This window comes from Myotis daubentonii, chromosome 1 (assembly GCF_963259705.1).
Source record: "Myotis daubentonii chromosome 1, mMyoDau2.1, whole genome shotgun sequence".
Classification (NCBI taxonomy): Eukaryota; Metazoa; Chordata; class Mammalia; order Chiroptera; family Vespertilionidae; genus Myotis; species Myotis daubentonii.
Window position 1 is genome coordinate 194,880,821 of NC_081840.1, and position 24,423 is coordinate 194,905,243.

A 24,423-nucleotide genomic window follows, 5' to 3' on the forward strand; every position below is an offset into this window, starting at 1 on the left:
TCAATACTTTGCATCCACATTTGGTCTGTGTCCCTGTATACCACTTTTACTATTAGTACTTTTTCAATCATCATACTCTGTTTTATGTTTTAAAAAAATATGTATCACAATGCCAAATTTAAAAAAACACCCAGAATGTGAAAATGTGCCACTATAGAAAACTAGAGGCCCAATGCATGAAATTCATGGTGGGGAGGGGATCCCTGAGCCCAGCCTGCACCCTCTCATAATCTGGGACCCCTCGGGGGATTGTCCAACTGCCGGTTTAGGCCCGATTGGGCAGTCGGACATCCCTCTTGCAATCCAGGACCCCTTGCTCCTAACTTCCCACTTGCTTGCTCCTTACCACTTGGCTCGCTGCTCCTTAGCGCTGCTGCAGAGGCAGGAGAGGCTCCTGCCACCGCCTCTGCGCTCACCAGCTGTGATCCCGGCTTCTGGTTGAGCGATGCTTCCCCTGTGGGAGTGCACTGACCACCAGGGGGTAGCTCCTGCATTGAGCATCTGCCCCCTGGTGGTCAGTGTGCATCATAACAATTAGTCATTCTGCTCTTCAGTCGTTCCACTGTCCGGTTGATTTGCATATTAGGGTTTTATTATCCTATATAATAAAGAGGTAATATGCAAATTGGCAATCATGACCTCACAAAAGATGGCCGTCACCATGTGATCAAAGATGATCACCACAAGATGGCCGACAGAGGAGGGCAGCTGTGGGTGATCAGGCCAGCAGGTGGGGGCAGTTGTGGGAGACCGGGCTGGCAGGGGAAGGCTGTTGGGGGGGACCAGGCCTGTAGGGGAGGGCAGTTAGGGGTTACTGGGCCAGCAGGGGAGGGCAGTTGGGGACGACCAGGCCTGCAGGGGTGGCCAGGCCGGCAGGGGAGGGGAGTTGTGGGGGAACCAGGCCTGCAGTGGAGTGCAGTTAGGGGCAACTGGGCCGGCAGGGGAGGGCAGTTGGGGGCAATCAGGCCGGCGGGGGAGCAGTTAGGCTTTGATCAGGCTGGCAGGCAGAAGCAGTTAGGGGGCCCCCGATCAGGCTGGCAGGCAGGTGAGTGGTTGGAAGCCAGCATTCCTGGATTGTGAGAGGGATATCTGACTGCTGGTTTAGGCTCGATCCCACACCTAAACCAGCAGTTGGACATCTGCCGAGGGGCCCCAGATTGGAGAGGGTGCAGGCTGGGCTGAGGGCCACCCCCCACTGCCCCCCAGTGCACGAATTTCATGCACCGGGCCTCTAGTATAGAATAATAAAGATAGATAAAAATAAATCAATGCTGAAAATAAAATATAAAATACACGAAACATAAAAATTATGAACAAATAAAATAGAACAAATACAATGTCTATACTGATAACTCCAAATTTAAATCTCCAGCTTTCACTATTCCAACTGCCTACTCAACATGTACAATGCAATGTTTAGTAAGTCTTTCAGAGCTATGTTGCAAAAAAAAATCTTTTCTGATCAAACCCTAATGTGTATTTCCCTACAGTTTTCACATTTCAGTAATAACATCTCACTCTTCCAGTACTCCAAGCCCAAAATCTTGGAATTGAACTCCACCCCTTTCTCTCATAGTCTATGTAAAATGAATTAGCTAATTCTGTATGTTCTACTTTCAAAACATATACAAAATTTTAGCACTTCTCATTTATTAAATAAATTATTGAATAATTAAAGGATAAAAATAATATCAAAACTTATTAATTAAAAATTAACTCCTAGCTGGTTTGGCTCAATGGAAAGAGCAATGGCCTGCAGACTGAAGGGTCCTGAGTTCAATTCCAGTCCAGGGCACATGCCCAGGTTGCAGGCTTGGTCCCCAGTGGGGGACATGAAGGAGGCAGCTGAGCAATGACTTTATCTTATCACTGATCGTTCTATTTCTCACTCCCTTCCTCTCTGAAATCAATAAAAATAAGTATTAAAATTAAATAAAATATGTAAACTATATGAAACATAAATCTTATTTATTTAAAATTATCCTCATATTTCTTCCACTCATAAAAATTGGCACATGACCATTTTGGGGGGAAAAACTAGAGTCTTATGAACAGTTAATTTAGGTTAATTCTGCTGTTGTGTGTACAAATACTTAAGAAATGTTGGTTTCATAAAAAGTTCTGATTATCAAGCTTTCCCAAAGTCTGAATGTGCATTTTCTGTAGAATATAAGGACATCTGAGTCCACGCCACATATATAGAATGAAGGAGCTGCTGGTTTGTTTTGTTTTTATTATAAAGAAAAATTATTTTTCCCGCAGGTATTGTTTTAGCCTTTCTCAATCTTAGATGAAAATTGATTCTCCTAAATCTGATATAAACCTAATTATGTTGTGAAAAGTAAAACAATTATTTGATCTTAAGGTACAATGCACAATTCCAGTGTGCTGTGACAGTCATCCTTCTAACTTGTTTTTCCAATGTCAGCTCCGACCGTATGAAGTACATTGAATACAGTGATCCATAAAACACCTGGTTTCTAGAAAGGTTATATGAGGATTTGGATGCATTTTAAAGGAAAAGCCTAAAAAAAGAGAGATCACTCCTTTTATATTTCAGAAAACTTAGAGCTACAAACTAAATAGCATGATACAATGAGATTTGTAACAACACTTGCAGAATTCTCAGATTTGTGAATCAATAACTAGAATTTATCTTCCAATAAAATGATTGTTAAATGTTGAAATTAAGTTAATCAGCATAGGACTAACTATTACCTAAAAAAGATCTTAACTTGTTTGAAGCAAACGTAATGATGTCATAACAACACACAGAGCTTCAAAAAGTGCTATCTGGATTATATTACACTTCAAATACACCTGGATCATTTATGATAAAAGCTATGGCATATGTCCAGTGATATTTACCCACAGACCAAGGAAATGGAAGAAGACTGGAGAAAATGAGATAACAGACAGATAATATTCATTTTCATTATTAAACATTAGAAGCCCGGTTCACAACATTTGTGCACTTGGGGGAGGGGGATCCCTCAGCCTGGCCTGTGCCCTTTCGCAATCCGGGAACTCTCAGAGGATGTCCGACTGAGTGGGCCTAAGCCGTCAGTCGGATACCCGTAGCACTGTGCAGGAGACAGGTCACTGCGCTTGCCAGCCGTGAGCCTGGTTTGTGGTTGAACAGCGCTCCCCCTGTGGGAGAGCACTGACCACCAGGGGGCAGTTCTTGCATTGAGCATCTGACCCCTGGTGGTCAGTGTGCGTCATAATGACCAGTCATTCTGCTGTTCGGTCTTTTTGCATATTACCCTTTTATTCTATAGGATTATTTTATCTATCCTATATAATAAAACCCTAATATGCAAATCGACCAAACAGTGGAACGACGAGCTGAATGACCGGTCACTATTATGCATACTGATCACCAGGGGGCAGACGCTCAATGCAGGTGCTGCCCGCTGGCGGTCAGTGCTCTCTCACAAGGGGAGTGGCACTCAGCCAATAGCCAGACTCTCAGCTGGCGAGCACAACAGTGGTGGTGGGAGCCTCTCCTGCGTCCGCTGCAGGCAGGTGGTAAGGACAGAGGGGTTCTGGACTGTGAGAGCCCCAAACTGTGAGAGGGATGTCTGACTATGAGAGGAATGTCTTAGGCCTGGGATCAGACCTAAGCCGGTAGGCGGACATCCCCCAAGGGGTCCTGGACTGAGAGAGGATGCAGGCCAGGCTGAGGGACCCCTTCGGTGCACAAAGCCTATAGTATATAAAATAATTTGAAATCTGTGAAATTTTCATTTGAATTTAGAGTTTTGGTGATGAGAGGTAAACTATTACATAATCAACTGAATGGAAATATAAGCTATATTTTTAAAGCTCTGCGTGGATTATACAGATTATATTGAACTTCCTTTTAAAAGTGGAAATTAATATTTCAAAATTTTATATTACTAGCTAATATTTTGAAAAAAAATCAAGACAGTATTAAAATATTTTTGTGAAAATTAATCTAGAAAACTATGAAGTGGATGAATATTTTTATTAAATACAACTTAGAACTAGATGTATTGCCGGGGTCCAGCCCCGAGGGCCCAGGGGTTCTCAAAGGTGTGGACGGAGTCGGCGAAGAATGTTTTACATGGAGACAGCGTTCAAAACTCTCTAGCTTTCCTTAGTCTCCGTGGATCTTCCCTGTGCCTGTCTGAGGCCACAGAGAAAGATCCGGAGGCAAGCTGAGCCTTTATTTTTATAGTCAGAGGTAAACAAGGTAGTGGTTACCAAAGTTACACTGTTCTTGTGAGTTTCACTTGTTTTGGCCACTTCCTGCACTTCTCTCAGCCCATTAGCTTCCCAGGTAAGATCTGGGGAGCCTCATAAGGTCAAGCCTAATTATGCTAAGAGGACTGTGCCCTCTAAGCTGGGAATTGTTTGTGACTTTACCAACAGGTCAGTCCGAGGCTTAACCCTATATCAGCTCCCCACAATGTATGTTTCTCATAAAGGTTCACACTCTTATTAGGATACTAGTAGCCCTGCGCATGAATCCCCGTGTGCCAGTAGCTTGCTGCCACCCTTCTGCAGCTCCCCCCGCCTCCCCTCATAGCTTGCTGCCCTGCCCCCTCCTGTAGCTTTCTGCTGCCTGCTTGTAGCTCACTGCTCCACCCTCCTGCTGATCCGGTCGTGATGCGGTCAGTCATTACACTTCATGGCGTAACGACCATTTGCATATTATATCTTTATTATATAGGATTACTCTGACTGCAGTATAAAGATGATACATTGTGAAAAGCAGGCTATATATTAAGATATTATAATAAGTACTTATATATGATATATAATATACAACAATTATAATCATATTCATATGAAGTAGAAATATTAAAATATTCTTAGGAGATTGTTGCAGTTTTCAAGATTATATCAATTTGCTTTTCTGCCTTCATATTTAAAACCCTACCACCCTTAACTTTGTAAGGGACTAATGTAATACTAGTCAAGCTGAATGTAATTCTGACTTAACTATTTCTACCAATATTTAGACACAGTCCTCAAAATAAAACTTAGCTTCCAGAGGAACAGAACAAGTTATTATGGACACTGGTAAGCTGAAACATTTCCTATTCATTCCTGAAGGTATTCAGAAGCCATCTTAGAACTCTTTTCATCCTGTAGGTATCCAAGTTCATTGAGGACACTTCTTTTTCTTTTTTTTTCTTCATAACTAACTACAGAACTTGCTATTTATTAATCAAGTGAGTATTTCACGCCTGGAGCCAATTTTTCATAATACTATAAATTTGGCTTTAATAAAAAAAAGATTCATGTCATGCATATTCTTAATGATGCCATATGGTAAGCAGAGCCAGTCAAATTTTAATGGGATTTTGATAAGGAGTTGAACAAATTTCATGATGCAAAGCACAAAGAGCAAAGGCAGCAAGCAATATATTTCCACATAGAGTGGTTAAAAATAATGAAACCATCCTATCCAGGCACTAGATTGCAAGCTGTATGCTTTACACATATGATCATATTTAATTATTGCACAACTCTAATTAAGTAGATACAATTATTCCCAATTCAGAAGAGATACTGAGACTGCAAGCCATGATGTAACTTGCAAGGTCATATAATCATTACAAAACTGAACAGAAATTCAAACCCAAGTGTGTCTAACACTGAAGTTATTCCTCCTCTCTAATGTCTTCCTTTAGCAAATAAGAGCCCAGGGAAGAAAGAAGGAAAGTGAAAGGTGTTTCTTTCAATCATGTGACAATGTGTTTGCTGACCCATCACTCAGGTAAAACCTAAGTTAGGAGGGGAGACCAGAAATCAAAGGAAAACATGACCAGGCCAAAATCCGACATCTGGATACAGAAGTCAGTCCATGGGAAAAAGCAAAGGGAGAGGTACAGAGAAGGCAAGTCTAGAAGATTCCTTGTCCCTCCATATGGGCACAAATTTTCTTTCTTAGCTTTAAAAACCTTTATTATTATTTTTATTCTTCAAAAACACTTGTGATATTATTAGATATATTTTCCAAGAGTAGATGTAGTTGATAACTACAGAAACGTCAATTTTTATTTTGAAGGTAAATTTCAAGAATGCCCTAAATTCTCCTCAAGAATTAAAGTTTATATATCGTAACACTTCAGTGATACTATCAGTTCATTTTGATAACAAGTCAGTCATTGTTTTACTTATATTTACATATAGATTTTCAAAATTAAGTTAGATTTTTGCTATGATTACTCTAAGCTCCAATTTCAACTAGTCAGAAATTCAACCAAAAATTCAAATGATTGGAATTATTTTATTCTTCCAAATATAATTACCTAGTTTGATTAAAAAAAGAGACAAAGGACAAATAAACAAACATCAAGTAGAAATGTATTGTTTAATTTTAATTACTTTTTTAGTGAAATTAGAAAATTGGCATACCTCATTTCCTTTTTAATCACATTACATAATTCACTCTATTTGTTTATTAATTTTTTCCAGAGTATAGTTTTAGTATAGTAATGAGCATGCCAAATAAATGTTGTATACTTAACATCAAAATGCGTTTATTATGATGACAGTGAAGTAAATTTAGAATTAAAAAGTAATTAACTTAGTTTTTAAAATGATAATTAAATTAAGGTAAATTGAAGTCAGCCAGGCACAATGTTTGGGGAGAGAACATTTGGAGAAACAAATCAGGGATAAAACCTGAAGCCAAGAAGAACACATCTAGAATGGCCAGAGGGGCACACGGCTTAAAAAGCAGCTGAAGAAAGAAAGGGGCAACCAGACAGGGAACGCTTAGTGGGCCATGGTAGAGGGTCTGGACTTTCATGTAAGAATAACAGGAGGCCATTGAAGAGTTTTACCCAAGAAAGTTGCATGGTCAGATTTAAACTTTTCAAGAAATCACTCTAGCTGATCAAGGCAGGGGCAAGAAACAACATGGGGAAGAAGTTAGGCGACTAGAGCGGTGGCTCTGTAGAAGTTGATGGTGTCCTAAAAGGAAATGTTGGCAGTGAATTAGGTAAAGGAGATAATATCTAGGTGTGAAATAACATGTATAGTAAAGGCAATAAAGAGTTGATAAATGAAGGAATTGTTTTAGAAAGATAACAACTTTGACAAGGCCTAATAGGTATTCTTTGCTCTTAATAAACTAAACAAAATGATCTTATTCATCACTTAATAAAATTACAAAAATCAAAGAGCAAGTAAACATTATTAAGTTTTATGCTATCACCCATGTACTAAAAAAATACTTTTCAGATGAACAATGTTTATTTATACCTTTAAAATAAATAGTCTCACATCAAACATACCATTTACAAATATAAATCCTTACTTTTAAAAAAAAATCAATTTCCAGATTTTGCGTTTTGCTTAATGTTCAAAATCATTATTACTTTTCTTAAACTCTTCTATCTTTTCCGTATTTAATTATGCCCTGCTGATTTCTTTATAAGCAATTCTTAAATAGTTAATATATTTTAAATAAAAATGAAACATCCTTTAGCTTCTGGAAAGTTCTAAGAAATATTTTCTTCTTATCTCTCTTCCATAGTCCCTTATATCCTGCAGATGACCATCTTTCCTACTTCATAGAGGAGAATAGCCAGAAATCCCTCAATTTACTGCCCTTCTCTGGTCCCACCACAGGTCGACATCACACTTATTACCTATTTCATCCAGTTTCAGTGGAAAGGGTCCTCCTCCCTGGCTTCAGGTAACTCTGGCACCATGTCCTCATGAAATCTAATGCAGTGGAACTGCGGGACCACTGTTCCTGTTCTCATTCCCTACAATTCCTCAAGTCACAACTCTAACAACAATCCGCTTTCTTATATTTCGGACCACTCAGTTCTTTGTTCTTTCCCATTAGCATATCCATGTTGATGTTTCTTCCATCTTAAAACCACCTGCCATAGCCTTTCTAACAAGCTACCCAATTCCTCTTTGCTTTATTGACTTTTTAAAAGGCATCATCAAAGGCTGTTTATATTCCTCTGCTCATGTGATGTTTGGGTATGCTTCATTATGATGCCCATTTTAAATAGGACAGGAAGGCTCAGGAAGGTTAAATAAACTTTCCAAAGTATGACACAGTTTGGATAGAATTCTAATCGAGGTATTCTTATTTAAGGCTTTACTTAGCAATATAAATCTTGATGCCATCAGTGCCATTAAATGTAATTCTTCCCTTTACTTTTATTTTTTTAAAGAGTAATATCATAAAGATTTGATTCATATTTTACCTAAAGGAACACATGTGAATAATGAGAGTACAAGCTGATCTATAAAAAATATGTGATTATTCTAAGTACATGACCTGTTACTGATTTTTAAGCTGTTAAAAGCTATTACATAAATATCAATGCATTTTTTGTTTTTTTATGGTAATACTTTTAAAAAATAATAAAAGATAAAGTATTACTAGTATATTGTTTTATTCTACAGAAGAACAGATTAAAGATGTTGTAATTTATATCTAAGGTGAGTAAAAGTATGATATGATAAAGAAAACATATTTTATTTAATTTACCCAAATTCAATTTTATCAGGTTCAAATAGTTCAAGGAATTAACACTACATTTTAGAAGGGTAGTCTAATTGTACATAAATCAACAACATAATGACTATTATCTCAACTAAGTAATATTAAGACTTACATAAGACTACTGCTTACAGTAGATAATTCCTAGTTTGCTCTGGCATATATATTATGATTTTCTAATTATTTAGCTATCCTTTTCAACTAATTTAGGCAGATTATTGCTTCAACAAAAGTAACCATTTAATGTCAATACACCTTTGTCACTAAAGTCTTTCTAGTGTTCATTTATTCTGTAAACATTCAGTGAGGATCTACTATGGGCAAGGAACTATGGTCAGGCACTCAATGTAGGAAGATGGAGAATGGGTGATACAGTTGCTAGCTGAGGTAGTTCCAGGAGAATGTCGGTAGCACATGAACATTACTAGTAACCTCAGGAAACCTCTGAAAGTACATTCATTTAAATATAAACATTTAACCAAGTGAACATATAGGCAAATTATATACAAACGCAATTTAATACGTTATATATGTTAATGACTAAAGTACATCTAACATTCCTGTCTTTCTCAAACGTCATAGACTCTAAAGGAACATGATACCTTTTTTGGTGATACAGAGAAGCCACATTTCTTTTCAGAAAATGTAAATCTTCTTCTTCATATAAAGGAAGTACTACTAGTGTGGAAAGTACCATGAATATTTTCCTATCTCTGCATGGCTAGGGTTTTCTGAACATAGACAAGTGGAATTTGGGTTAAAAGTCAAACCTGGGAAGTTAAAAGATGACTGAGTGACTGAACAGATAGTGAGCGGCATCTGGAAGGATCTACCTCCCAGGAGGTAAAGACGTTAACATTTCAAAGGATGGGGGGGGGTGTGTGTTTAAGCCCAAGGCCATGGATTTATATTCCAAAGGGTTATACATTAGGAAGCTGAGGTTTCTCTTCCTCTCTCAGGAGAGGAGGAGAGCATCTGTCTAACAGCTCCTATGTAAATGCTCAGGTTGCTAACCAGGGGCTCTTCTCCATGGGGTAGGATCTCCCTTCTGCTACTGGCAGAGGCCACCATCTGCCTCTCTTCACGTTGCTCTGAAGGGGGCATGGAATGCTAAGAAGGGATGTGCTTATTGCTCTAAGTGAAATAATAGTCTGCCTGGATCCAGAAACCTCATAGTTGCCTTCAGAACAAAATAAATAAATGTATATATTGAAATCTTATGTTGTAAATCAGAGCTTGGGGGTGGTGGTGGTGGTGGGATAGTTTCTTTGAAGACAGAGCTTCATTATACTCATTTTCAGGCAGATCAAGTTACCTTAATAGTCAATAAATGATCTTATTCAGCAAAAACAACACACTGATTTTCATCATTTTGTCGTAAGATTTCAGTGCAATTAAAAGCAAGGGGAGTTTAGTGTACCAAAGTAAGGCAGCCTAAAGAAACAAAGAGAAAAATCACTTACTTGATATTATCAAGACAGCCCGATTCAGGTTTCAGAATGGCAGTATGATGAAACATTTTATATAAAGCAATCCCAAGGAAGATTACATTAAGCTGGAATGTAAAAGGTACTGTTATGTAGAGCACAACTGGACTAGAAAAGAAGTACGTCTATTCAAAATAACAGATGAGTTGCTCTGGGAAATTAGCTCTCACAACACTTTTAAAGGAATTGGATCGTAGATGATTGCTTAGTCTTTTAGTAAAGGCAAGAAGCCAGTTTGGGGATTGGAATACCAAGGAGGTACAAAGCACTGTTATGCCAAGTACACACAAATACTAAAATTGATCTGTTTTTGAACCACCAGATAAAAAAAAATAGAAAATTCTGGTTAAATTCTGATATTAAAACCAACTAGGCTTAAGGTAGTGGGAACCTCCAATGAAGGTGTTATATTACTGGAGCCAGAGAGAGCATATGATTTAAAACAATACAAAACAAAAAGCTCCAGTGTAAATTCTATATATCATATATACATAAACTGTATAGAAAACCACATGTCAAATTGTCCTTGATCACCTGATTTGTTTATATATTTCAGAACTTGGGATTGGAGGGACTAGGGAAATCCAATTCTACGCCCCACCTCTAAGAAGTTCTTTTCTGAATAATACGGGGTTATGATCTTTTATTGAATTCAAAAAGTCTGGAAAGTAAAAGTTTAAAAAATTCATTGGGTAACCAAAAAGCCTAGCCCCAACAGAACCCATTTGGTGGCAGAACCTGATGTGAATGGACATAAGGATCTTCATGTCTTTATTCTATTTGATCTTAGTTTTCCTATAAATTTTTTTCTGCTGAATTACTACTGTTTGGTTTCAGAGTCTTGCCTACTCCCTACTGTGAGTACTGGATGCTAGGTTTGATTTGGAGCAACTGCTTATTTCCCACTAGGGATAATATATATTATGCAATACAGGTACCATATAACCTTGATAACGTTTGAAAAATGTCTGAATTTCAAAATATACCTGGCCCAAAGGATTTCAGAAAATGAGTTGTAGACTGAGACTTTATTAAAAGTCAAAAGGCTATTTTTTTCAAGAAACAGATTGCAAATTTTTATTTTAAATTGTTAAGTTTGTAAATGATCCTAACAATTATATCTAACTGAGGAGAAATAATTTCTATTTGAAATCAAGGTATTATGCATCTAAAATAAAAAAGAGAAGGTATGACCGCTTGTTTGTGGCATTTTTATATAAAATCATTTTAAATTCTAAAGTTTTTAAGATTTATATATTTAAAAAACAACTATAAGGAATAGTAAGATATTTTGCCACTTTCTAATTTCTGGTTCCATTCATAATTCAAATTATCCAAATGAAAATGAACGGAGATGTAACGTTGGTCAAACTTAAAGTCATCACTATTCAAAATCTACAAAACCAAATGGATTATGTTAGATCAGGCTCCTCAGGAACCGTAGCAGTACATAAACTTGAAAATGCATGTTGTCTTCTCACAATAGTTTTGATTACGCATTTTACAAGTAGAAAAGTAGACTATAATGAGTGTCTAATTGCTTGAGTTTATGGGGTCAAATAAGTACAGGCTTTCCCCAAATTAATCTATGTAAATTAAAGATAGTCAGTATAGGGATAGTAACAGTTTCATTTCTTGAACTGGAAAACACATAGTTAATTAGGAGTTCTTACCATAATTATCAAGGTCGCTGGTCCTATAAAACTCCAAATGAAGTAGGTGTCAAGTCGGAGCCAACATCTGCAATGAAACACAAGGGAGAGAAGGCATTCAAGGACTGGGTATGGGACATACATCAAGAGTGAGCGAGTGACAGAGAAGAATGTGAGCTGCACAGCATTCCACTGGGAGACAGGAAATATTACATTGCTTGTTCATTTAAATGCTGAATTACGTGCCCAATTTCTGACAGCACTATTGATGGAGTAAGATAATTACCCCTGGAGGAAGCAGAAAAAATGGCACTGGGCCTATTTGCTAAGGCCTTTTGTCTGTCATAGAAACCTTAAGAAAAAAAAAAAGAAAGAAAGGAAAAAGAAAAAGAAAGAGCCATACACATAGTCTTTAAATCGAGTAGCCTTAAGCTATCCTTTTCTCTTCAATTATGGTGCTACATAACCTGTCTATCAGCTGTCAGGCAAAGTGACATTTTCCCGTCAAGAAGATCTCAGGAAATTCAGTACAGAGGAGAAATAAAATTGGTATCAGAAGATTGAAGTTTAATTAGGTTGGGCAGCCAACCTTTGAGAGTTCTTGAATCTTCAAAAGTGCATTGTTACTGCTAGTGCTTCTGGGGTTGCAAATGATCCTTAGCATCCCATGAAGTTGATTCATGACCCAAAAGTAAATTATTAATCACTTAATTTCAGCTACATTTAATACTCCCCCAATTCGTAAAGCCTCTGGGAAATTACATTTTCATTCTCCAGGATGACAGGAAGACAAAATGGAAGTGACTAGCTATGAGAAAGATTAATGTAAATTTTGAACAAATTACATTTGATGTTAAAAATCATATCGTGAATTATTTGCCATTTTTCTATATTTGAGCCATGATTTAAAAATAAAATAGCTCCAGTTGAAACTATTAAAGAGTGATTTGCTAAGTGGTCTAAAACTGCAAGTCTGAAGTATGTAAATATAGTGTGGGTTTGAGGTTTTTTTTTTTTAATAAAAATGTTATTTAAATCTCAGGAATAATGGACTACTAAGAAAAGCTATGAAGAAAGGAATTTACAAATGTCCATCAATAGAGGAATAGGTAAATAAAATATTTTTAATTCATATGGTGCAATGTTACAAAACAGTTAAAAGGGAAGACAGAGCTCTTTATATCAATAGGATAGGTCACAATAATAATTTTTTTAAATTTAAGTTCTTTATTGTTTAATGTATTACATAAGTCTCCTTTGTCCCCCATTGACCTCTCCCCAGCCACCCCCAACTCCCAGCACATGCCCTCATTCCCATATCCTATCTGTGTCCATTGGTTATGCTCATATGCATGCATTCAAGTCCTTAAATTTAAGTGAAAAAGTAACATGAATAATTTATACCACATAGCTTTGAAATGTTTATATACACGCCTAAAGTAATACATTTTTGACAGATACATATATGTATGTAATATTCTTTTAATTGAAGGGAGAAAAAATAACCAAACTCATTTAGTAGTTACCTCTCACATGAGAGTAGAGAGGATTAGATAGAAGTGGACCAAAGGGATTTTAGCCATATGTTTTATTTTAATAATTCCAGAAAGCAATGTGCCAAAATTCTAATAGTTTTAACATCTGAGTGATAGGGGCCCAGACAGTGTGGCTAAGTGGTTGAGTGTCAACCTAGGAACCCAGGAGGTCACAGTTTGATTCCTGGTCAGGGCACATGCCCGGGTTGCAGGCTCGATCCCCCGTGGGGGTTGTGCAGGAAGCATTCAATCAATGATTCTCTCTCATCACTGATGTTTCTCTCTCTCTCTCCCTCTCCCTTCCTCTCTGAAATCAATAAAACTGTATTTTAAAAACATTTTTTTCTGGACTTTTAAATTTATAAAAGGTTCAAAGCTACATTTTTAAGCAAAAGAATTAAATATATAAATAATACCCATATTCCCTGAAAAAATCCATTTCAAAACAATAAAATATAGCCACCTTCTATTAAGTTAAATATATGTAATCTAATTTTAATAGAAGTATAATATTTATACTCCAATAAGAAACTGACTACAACTTCATGTTTTTACACAGACAGATAATTTCTCTATTTAAAATAGACATAATAATCCTATTTCAAAAAAATACTATTAGGGAAACAATCAATACTTAAACTATCAGCCATTATTTTCTTTGAGTAATTGGTAATCTTTTGTTGTGCTGTTGCTCAACAAATTGGGCCACAGAAAATAAGAGTGTGGCGCTGCCAATGAGCAGAAACAAACCAGAGAATGTAAGGTTGAAATAGGAACACTGTCTTCATTCTGATAGAGGCTGGTTTGTCACCACCCTAATAAAGGTGGGTACAGGCAGCGGGGAGGCAGGAGGGGGAATATTTATGGGTCCCTAAGTTTTCAACAAAGACCATTTTTTTCCCCCTCAAGATAAGAACAATAGAGCACAAGGCATGAGGCATGGACCTTCCCCCAGATTAGAAAACACACACATATACACACCAGGAATGTTGCTGAAATTATAACATGATACAATGCTAATATTACATTTAAGAATGAATGTCAATTGTACCTGGCACAGGCCCTGTCTTTTGTAGGTAGAACAAGTTTTTGACACCTAATCTGAGAACTAAAACACATTTTTAGCCAATTCTTTCTAAAGGAAAATGTTTCAAGAACTTCTGAAAAAGTTATTCTGAAATTTAACAACTTTTTAGGAAAAAAAAAATAAGTTACATTATTACAGAGTATCTTGGCCTAAGTAGGGAATTTCAAATTATAAATAATCTCACTAAATGTTTTCTTAATATGAAATATTGTAAATTTTAATAAAATAATTAAATGTTATCATTATAATGCTTTACTTTTTAAAAAACAGTCTCAGCTTAGCAAATGCTTTATTTGGAAATGTATATGATTTGGCATAGTGATCCCTAAATGTGGACGTGAAATCACTTTAGAAGTTGTTATTTTTATCCGTTAAGAATATTCTTCAACATCGATTTGCTACGATAGGTTTAAATTCCCTTTGGAATCGAGCGGTGGGCAAGGCAGTAGGAACTCTTGGAATGCGCTGAGTGACTCGTCCTTCCCTGAGCGCTGCCCGGGCTTCACTCTCTTCTGAACGGCCGTGTGGCAGGGATCCCTTTTCTAATTTGATTGCCATATGGCCACACCTGCTGTTGTTTGTGGCCACATGCTGGCTTTCTCAAAGCTTTCTGTATTTCCTCTCTTTCCGATTAACTACCTTCACAGTTTGTATGATTCCCTGTGCGAAGGAAGTGTATATTACCTGCATAATATGTAACACTGAGGTGCATGTTACATGCCTGGGCACATATATCTCACTTCATAGAATTCTATAAGCACAGGCCATTCAATGTCACGTGGATGCAAGGCAAAACCACTGGTTAAGGCAAGACAAGGCCAGATTAGTAAAATGAAAACTAGAGGAATTACTTACTGAAATAAGCGCAATAAAGACCAGCTTGCAAGTGGCCAGATAGACCTGCTGTTGAAGAATAGGATTTATCTGAAATTTGCCTTTATCCACTAAGTTGCATTTAATTTGTTAAATAATTCACTTTAATAGGCCATTCTTGTTTAATTTTTAAGATGTCTATTTCTTTTTAAAAAGAATTTCAGCCATGTGTATAATCTATAATTTATGTTTACACAGTAGTACATGTCAAGTGAGATGACTTGAAGTTGAAATAACATGTTTATTTGAAGCAATTGATAAAAGAAAATTTTTTATGATACCAGATATATTCCAGAATTCAAAGGAGCACTTGTCATATACATAAACCTTAAGTTTTCAAAAAATGTGATCTAATACAAAGATGTCATTAAAATTATTTTTGTAGCATTTTTCAAATTATGAAAGAAGCATATATTATTATATATGATGAATTCTTACTGCATTAACACAAGTGTATTATTTTAGCACTCTAAAGAAATAGAGCTAATTCACAAGGATTATTATTTTTTCCAGAATTATTCTCCTTCCAAAATAAATAAACTTCATTACAAATTAAATGGTAAAGACGTTGATATCTGGATTAATCTATAAAAATGTCAATTACTAATCCTGCAAATACCACCTTCATATTTACTCAAAATGGAGAAAAATTAAATAATGAATCAAATTAAGTTCTCAAAACAAAACAAAAAGAAAGTCATATTTCTAAAGTTTATTCTCTTCTACTAGTTACATCTCACCATTTTATTATCATAAATCATTTATGATTCTGTGTTTAGAAAAATGGTTAGGCCAATTACCCCATTTACATACATATAAATGTCACCCAAAACATCTGTTTTACAATGCTTTTAGGTACCAGTTACAGAATGTCATTCCTTCTTCAAAGTTAGCATGTTTAATATGGTACCATTAAGATGCTTTGAAACATTGTATTTTCTTGCCTGTTTAAAACACTCATCAAAGTAAACATCTGACTATGGCCAGTTTTTCTGATGTAATATAAATTAACAATGGTATTTGTTTCATCTTCTATAGGACCCTAAATCACAGACTACACTATCCTTGGTGAGTATCAAATGTACCCAGTAACCAATTTTTGGTTAGTATTAGACAATGAATTTATAAGGCTTAATTATATTAGGTTGTTCATAAGATGTGTAAAGTAAATTATCTTTTTGTCTATAGTAGATGCAGATCTCTATATTTGCACCTCATATATAGGGCAATATTTAGAGAGAAAAAGAGGGAATCAAGCTAATTGGGGTCAGAAAGAAGGAAGAGAAGAGTAAAAGTGACAGATACATACTTGAAGCAAAATTATTTGAGTTTTGTTAATTCTCACTCAAGGATATTTTTCCACTGATTTTTTTTCTTTCTTTTTTTTTTAGGGAGAGTGGAAGAGAGAGGGAAAGACAGAGAGAACCGTTGATGTGAGAGAAACATATTGACTGGTTGCCTCCTGCATGAGCCTGGGCCTGGGAGGAGCCTGCAACTAAGGTATGTGCCCTTGAGCTAAATAGAATTTGGGAGCCCTTGGTCCATAAGCCAACGTTCTATTCACTGAACCAAATTGGCTAGGGCTGTTAGAAGAATTTCTTAAATGTCATTTTCTTCACAGCACACGCAGGCATCACCTTGAAATACTTTGTGAACAAGTCCATGAACTGGAACAAAGGTTGGCAGAGTGATGAAGGAACAGAGTGTGATCAGCAGTAGGTCAAGACCAGCATTTGTGGTCCAGCTACAGTTTTGGGTCCTAGAATTCAAAACTAGCTCCTATACATCAAATATAGATTATGCTATCTTCATGTCCAAATATGTTATTTTAAAAAACACAAGGATTTCATTATTTCTCCAGCAAAATAATCCTACATTTTTATGGTGGACTACAAAGGTAAGAATAGGACTCTCTTAAAATTTGTTAACAGTAAATGTTGGAATTATTCCGATAGTCCCATGTGGTTTAAATTAACATTCAACTTTATGGCCAATACCTAAATGTAAATAACAAGACAGCAGTCCTGATATTCTCTGACACAGTTCTCATATGGGTAACTTTCTAATGCAGAAAATTATGCCTAACCAACAATTCTTATATATGATGGTATTTTTGTGCCCATCCATAGGGTTCCTAGATGCTAAAATGGTGTTACAATAAGATCTCAATCTCTATTACACATATACATAAAACATGCTGTTGGCCTTTAATAAAACAACACAGAAACAGGCAGCTGCACTCCTCACATATATACTGAATGATTTTCTTGATATATGTCAATAAAAAATACTTCTCCATTAGCTGTACTATTTCCCACTGGCCAAGCTAGATTCGAAGATATCTGGTGATAATATATCAACAAGGTAGATGTTTCACATCAATGAAATGTTATAAGACTAGTTTACATCATATAATATGCTTAGAGAAATATTCCAAATGAATATATACTTTTCTATGAGTGGATTGCAGTGCTTAGAAATTGTGAAATGTATTAAATAAAGCTGTGCATACAGCTTGTAGATAAGTTCAATGTTCCTTGGCTAGGATCTTTCTTGAATACTACTATAATCTAGTATTTTTAAAAATCAATAATCACTTTTCTACCAAATGACTATGCTACTTAGATAATGAAGTGAAAATAAAGAAACATTGAGCGCTACCTTTTTTTTTTAGAGCTGTTCTTAAGTTAGTGAGCTGGGGAGACAAATCTGACTTAATAGACGATTTATAACACTTTTCAGATCATAAAATTTGATTTCAATTGTTTTTAAGAGCTCGGCTATGCTTTTAGTCCTCAAGGATGTTCTGATCCGTTATAAATGTTCATGACCTAATCGACATCTTTCAGAAACCCCTAACCAATTTTCGAGCCCGTATGTTAACTCTTTGGCTATTATCCGGGCTTTAGTTCTTTCTAGCATGCCCCTTCCATGGAACCTATGTCCAGTCCTTTTCCAATCTACCCATCACATTAACCACTGCTCTTTCAGTTACATATTTAGATTACAAGGTAAGTGCTATAAACTGTAAATTTGATTTTTTTTCTTTAAAAATATTAGCTATTCAAACTGTTTGCATTTTGTGGCAATATTGAGGTAACTAAATGAACTGATAGTTTTCAGGTCATAAAAGTATTTAGCATTGAATTTCAAAATCTGTCCTGTTTGAATTATTGCAAAGTCAATGCCGGCCTATGTCTTCTCACAGTACCATATTAGGTGGATTCACTCAGTAAAAGAAAGATACACAAACAAATAAAATGGAATGCCAATTATTAATAGTGTGATTTAGACCTGTGGTCCACTTTATGGGATTTAAAAAAAATTATTTTGTAAATGTCTGATTATTGTGATTAAATGTTATTCTGAGTACATTCTCAATAATAATATCAGTACAGCTAAAAATATTTCATTAAGCAACAGCAGAAAATAATAGTAAGAATCTCTTACAAGCAATGCAAATTGATGGCAAACTATGCAACGTCTCAAAATCACATTATGTATTATTTGTATCTCAATACGAGTTTTGTACATAATAATCAATTCAACAGCCCTAATAACATTTCAGAGTGAAACATATCGTAACCAATCAGCCAAATGGAATAAGATAGTTACCACTATCTGTATCAAAAAATATTAACTTAACCTACAAAAACAATTTTATCTCCAACCATTGATATGATTTTCTACTTTTTAGAAATGTAAGCTATTATCATTAGTAAAGATCTCAGAGAAAAAAACCTCACTGTCAGTATAACAAAATACAATTATGTACATTAAGAGTAGAAAAAGGGAAGACATATCTATTATTTAGATTACTGTAATATATTGAATAGTCTTCTTCTCTATGCATTCTAAGCAGTTGAGACTAAGGAGTAAAATATTAATAATGATGAAATTCTAAAAATAAATGAAATAGACTTTCAAGGCATAAAAATCATTAACCTTAAGAAAAATGTACAGAAAATGACTGATAATATGTATCTGAATTCTTGCTAATTCCAGCTTATTTAAGACTGTGAAGTATACACATTTGTGATAAAAATTCAATGTGGCACATAGGAACACTGGCAAAAAAACCCCCAAAAACCTCGAGAGAGTAGAGTTACATAAAAAACAAAATCATGTGAAGATGAATAAGCAGGGAGTGAAAAATGCCATTTGAAATGAACAGAAGCTGGAACAACAAAGACAGATTTAATAATAAGGAACAAGATATATATGCAGATGGCCTTCAAGTTGTGTAAAAATTCCTTGCTTACATCTTTCTTTGGGAAGATTCTTGATTAAACTCCTGATGGAACATGATCTGCTCATTTCAGATCCTCACGTAAATGAAAATGACTGAATGATGTTTCTGTTTTCAATACCTGCTTCCTCAACGGGCAAAGCAGGACTGCCCAGACACTGGGCTGCATGAATTCCCACAGGGTGGAAGTTAAACAGCATCTCCATGTGTTCTAAAGGTTCTTCTGTGGACAGTTTATTTAAAAGGTGTAATGGACACATTAAGTGTTCTATGCCTGCCTGTGATAGAATGTTAATGCAATTTTCCCTACCCTTTTCTTTCCTCGACCCTCCCTTTTATCTTTAACTGTTTTGCTTTTCTTTGGTTTGGGAAAAATCATAATTACGAACCCGAACTATTATTAAAGCTTGTTTTAAATCAGTGCCTGGGAAATAAATTAGCCTCTATTCCCACACAGTAATAATGTCAGTAAATGAAGGCTTCCAGTTATGGTGCAGGAAATTAAAGCAGTGATGGCCAAAGCTTTAACAAAGTCACAAGGGACTGCACATTATTGATTCTAAGAAAAGATAGATTCCTACTATCCAGAAAATGACATCTATCTCAAAATAAATGACTAAAACACAAAGCAAACAAGTTGAGTCAGTTCCCGAACAGGAAAATTTGAAAATATCCAAAGAGAAAAAAATCAACATAAAATATAAATAAGAGCAAATCAGTAACTACAAAAGAACAAAACTGAATGACTTAAACACAATATTTGGAGTAGTATACGGTGACAAATAAGTATATCATTAAATTTAATACCTTAGAGAGAAAATATGTTAATTAAAAGGTAAAATTCTATGACCTAAAAGGAGTTACCGCTAATGGGTTTATTTTAGGGGTGATGAAAATATTCTAAAATTAGGTAGCAATGTTGAATACATAATACAGTGAATGTACTAAAAACAATTAAAGAGTGAATTTTATAGTATGTAAATTATATCAACAAAGGTGATTAAAAAAAAAAATCCTGTGATCTAAAGTTAAATTAAAAAAGAATTGCTGCCCTAGCTGGTTTGGCTCAGTGGATAGAGCCTCGGCCTGCAGACTGAAGCATTCTGGGTTTGATTCCGGTCAAGGGCACATGCCCGTGTTGCAGGCTCGATCCCCAGTAGGAGGTGTGCAGGAGGCAGCCAATCGATGATTCTCCCTCATCACTGATGCGTGGGTTTTTTTTTCTCTCTCCCTCTCCCTTCCTCTCTGAAATCAATAAAAATATGTATAAAAAGAATTGCTATTAGTTACATTTAGACAAATAGCTTTCTATAGCCTGTCGCTGTACCCAAAAAGAAAATTCAACAGACGTGAAATGGTCTTCTTTTAATGGAATTGTTGGTGTCTCTGCACCAACATATATTCTATTTTAACTACGCTCCCAATAACTCTGTAGTCCTCTTCTCATTATTCCCTCCTTAAAAATCCTTTCTTCTGAGAAGCGACCTGCTTTATCACCAGCATATTCAGGCTGCTGATTGATGGTGAAAAGGCATAAAATTTAGCTTATTAACTTCTGAAAAACTGATGTCATCTAACTTCACCCGGTCCTTCACTATTGCTTAAAAATCTTTTTCTTAATGTCTAACTGGCTCCTTATCACATTTTTTGTAGTGTTCACTTCAAATCTTTCAAATCTCCTGTCCTGTCAACATGACCTCACCTGATCACTCAGCAAAAATCAGCATTGCCTACTTGGTAAAAAGAGAAGTTCTTCCACTTCAAAATTGACCTTATAGGGTGGGAGGCAACTGTAGGTTTACAGTTGTTCATATGAAAAATAATGCAATAAAGAATAAATAATAATACAAGAATAAACTGTTTCGCTGAATCAGAACTGTAAACCTACGTTTGCCCCACCCCGTGTGTGTTCTTCTCATTCACCTCAGAAGAGAGGGTTCATCTTATTTCAAAAACATCCTAGTTTAGTGGAAATAAACTTGACTTGTTTTGTCACACATCTGCCACTGTCAAGCTCTATAACTATGGGCAAGGCAATGAACTTATCTGGTCCTTAATTGTTTTCATCTGTAAAATTATTATCTTGGACTTGGGGAATAGAAAAGACACTTTCACTACTAAATCAAGCTTTTCCTCATCTTATATCCAATCCTAGACTTTTCTACCCCTCTAGAACCTTCCCTTTCACTCAGCCTATATATATACACACACACACATACACACATATATTATAAATGAGGCATAAGATATTTTGTCTAGGAATCTCCTCTTATCAGCATGATGCTTCTCACCCTTAGACAAGGTTAGGACTTCATTTTTAAAAAGCCTTTATTACTATTATCACCTGAGTTAATATTTTCACTATTTCTCAATCAAACTTCTTCAGGGTGCAGATAATACTATGAAGACTACTTTTTACTGACTTATCTCTTTTCACACCTTCCAATTTGGCCTCTGCTTTTAGCACTTTATCAAAATAGTTGCTGCAAAGGTCAAATGATTTTTCCTCACTGCTTATCCTATTTGAGTTATCTTTGACATAAAACACTATGGTTTTGAAACACCATCTTGAAACTTCTCATTTTCCCTGACCCCGATCTTGTGGTTTTCTTTCTAAGGCTCTGGTCACCTGTTCTCTTTTCTCTTTTTATTTTCAATTTTCAATCCTCAACCCAGGTCCTAAATGTGGGTATTCATCAGAGATCTATCTTGGTCACACTTCTAAGTTTTTCCTATTGAAATTTTCGTTCATGCTCAGGATGCCAACTGTTAAACTGATGTGGATTACAACACTATTTTTCACTGAGCTCCTTGCCAGTATGCTGGACATCTCTACATGTATCTCTCGCCAATTTGAAGTTACACTGAATATGCAATTCATCACTATATCCCAATACCCACCTAGGGAAAAATGTAGACTCCCTATGTTACCATAGTCTTTCTTCCTGTTAATGACATAATTATCTCTCCAGTGACTAGAACTGACATGCCTGGAAGAAGAGAAGCCATCAATATCAGGGACGGCACTGTCCTCTGAAAACACAGTTTAATAGAGCTAGTTCTTCATGACAAATGTCTCGATGCTCTAAAAAATATTAAAGTAATGCTCTTCTTACAATTACTCAAGGTTATGATTTACATTTGAAAAAGTTCTGCTGCTTGAAAACCGCATCATACTGATTCTCACGGCTATTTTTTTTCTTCTTTTTACAAAAATTCAAACCATGAATTGAATTATCCCCATTTGCTTCTCCAGTTCCTTCATGTATTCTTGTGAGCTGATAAAAAGACCTTAGCTTCCAAGAAAATTCTGTTATTTCAAGTAGATTTACAAGGAAAGAAAAAAAGAAAGAAAACAGCAACTCACACTTTATCTGTTCCATAACTCCTGTAGTCTACCGCAGCCGACACAGCCACAATGAGCGCGGGCATACCGTAGCCCACCAGGTAGAAGTACTTCCTGCGTGAGTGTTCGCTCTCAAACACCTCCACCAGCATGATGTAGAGCTGCACACCCTCCAGGAACATCCAGGTGAAGGCGGCCAAGAAGAAGAAGTGTAAGAGGGCAGCAAACACCGCACAGGCAATCTAGGAAGAGGAACCAAATGGTTGAGTCAAATTACTACTAAATAAAATATTAGAAACTGCCGTAAAATTAAAATAAATATTTATCAATACTGCAGTGAAAATATAGGTCTGCAAAAGAATAACTTGGGTAAGATTCTTAAAACTCCGATATTAAAACCTAATGAAATATAACCTATCTTTGAAAACTATAGTTAACATTTTACTAATGGCTGAGGGATGACAGCCTAGCATTATAATAAAGATTATAATATTTAGGGAAAAGTTCTAAGAGCCTACTGATAATTATTGTTGAGATTAATCTAAAGATTTCAAAATAAACCTCAGAAATTTCTTCTCTTGGCTATAATTATGTATGCACTAATGTTTTAATTGCTAGAAAAATACTAAAAACAAGGAGAAAAGTTCTTAAAATTTAATAGTATAATTAATTACAGCATTTTATAATTGATTATTCATTCATTACTGTTACTTCTATTTTTTTATATTTTATTGATATTTTACAGAGAGGAAGGGAGAGAGAGAGGTATAGAGAGTTAGAAACATCAATTCAGCTGCCTCCTGCACACTCCCCACAGGGGATGTGCCCGCAACCAAGGTACATGCCCTTGACCAGAATCGAACCTGGGACGCTTCAGTCTGCAGGCCAACACTCTATCCACTGAGCCAAACCGGTTAGGGCACTATTACTTCTAATTTATTTCTTCCCTGTCTTGTTTCAGAAAGGACCTATGGTAGCACTGGAAAATTCATGCTACATAGGTGTAAAATTGGATCAGGTCAAAATAATATTCCGGAAGTGCTTTTTCTCTCAGGTTTCTGTTATTGTACTAAATGTTAGTTTAGATAAGCTTGGTCAACAAAGGCGGCCAATAGTTCAAAACTGCTTGAACTACTTTCTTTGGCATGTTTTATTTTTATTTATTTATTTTTAAAAATACATATTTACTTTATCTATTTTTAATCCTCATCCAAGGATATGTTTATTGATTTTTAGAGAGAGGGAGGGAGAAACATTGATATGTTGCCTCACATATGGGCTGCAACCAGGGATCGAACTGGCAACCTAGGTATGTGCCCCAGTGGGAAATCGAACTGCCACCTTTTAGTGTATGGGATGAGGCTCCAACCAACTGTGCCACCCAACCAGGTATCTTTGGCATATTATGTAAGGTACTACAAGTTTCAGCTGACCACATATTAATTTTATGTCAGTTCCGGAAGTTTTCACTCCTTTGGGGATCTTCATTTCTTATAAAAGCCCTAACTCAAATCTATAGCTCCTACTAGAAAGGGGCAACAAACTTATAGAAATGATCAAATTAGTATGGACTCAGTGATGAGTACGGTCCTTGAGAAGGAGACAAGGTAAGCCAATTTCTTTGGATTAGAGAGGTGACAGTGAGAGGGAGATGAGGCAGTCAAATGTCGAGGGCTAGAGAGCAA

The 24,423-nt window shown here is 35.9% G+C and overlaps 1 protein-coding gene across 19 annotated transcripts in view; it reads right to left on the reverse strand.

Moving 5' to 3' along the window:
- Positions 1-24,423, reverse strand: part of ADGRL3 (adhesion G protein-coupled receptor L3) — a 787,514-nt gene that overhangs the window by 70,372 nt on the left and 692,719 nt on the right. For all 19 annotated transcript variants that reach the window (XM_059670118.1, XM_059670097.1, XM_059670081.1 and 16 more), the window contains 3 exons: positions 22,760-22,980; positions 11,670-11,736; positions 9,973-10,064 (listed from right to left, as the gene is read on the reverse strand). In XM_059670118.1, the coding sequence (XP_059526101.1) occupies positions 9,973-10,064; positions 11,670-11,736; positions 22,760-22,980 (380 nt within the window). The remainder of the gene's footprint in view (positions 1-9,972; positions 10,065-11,669; positions 11,737-22,759; positions 22,981-24,423) is intronic.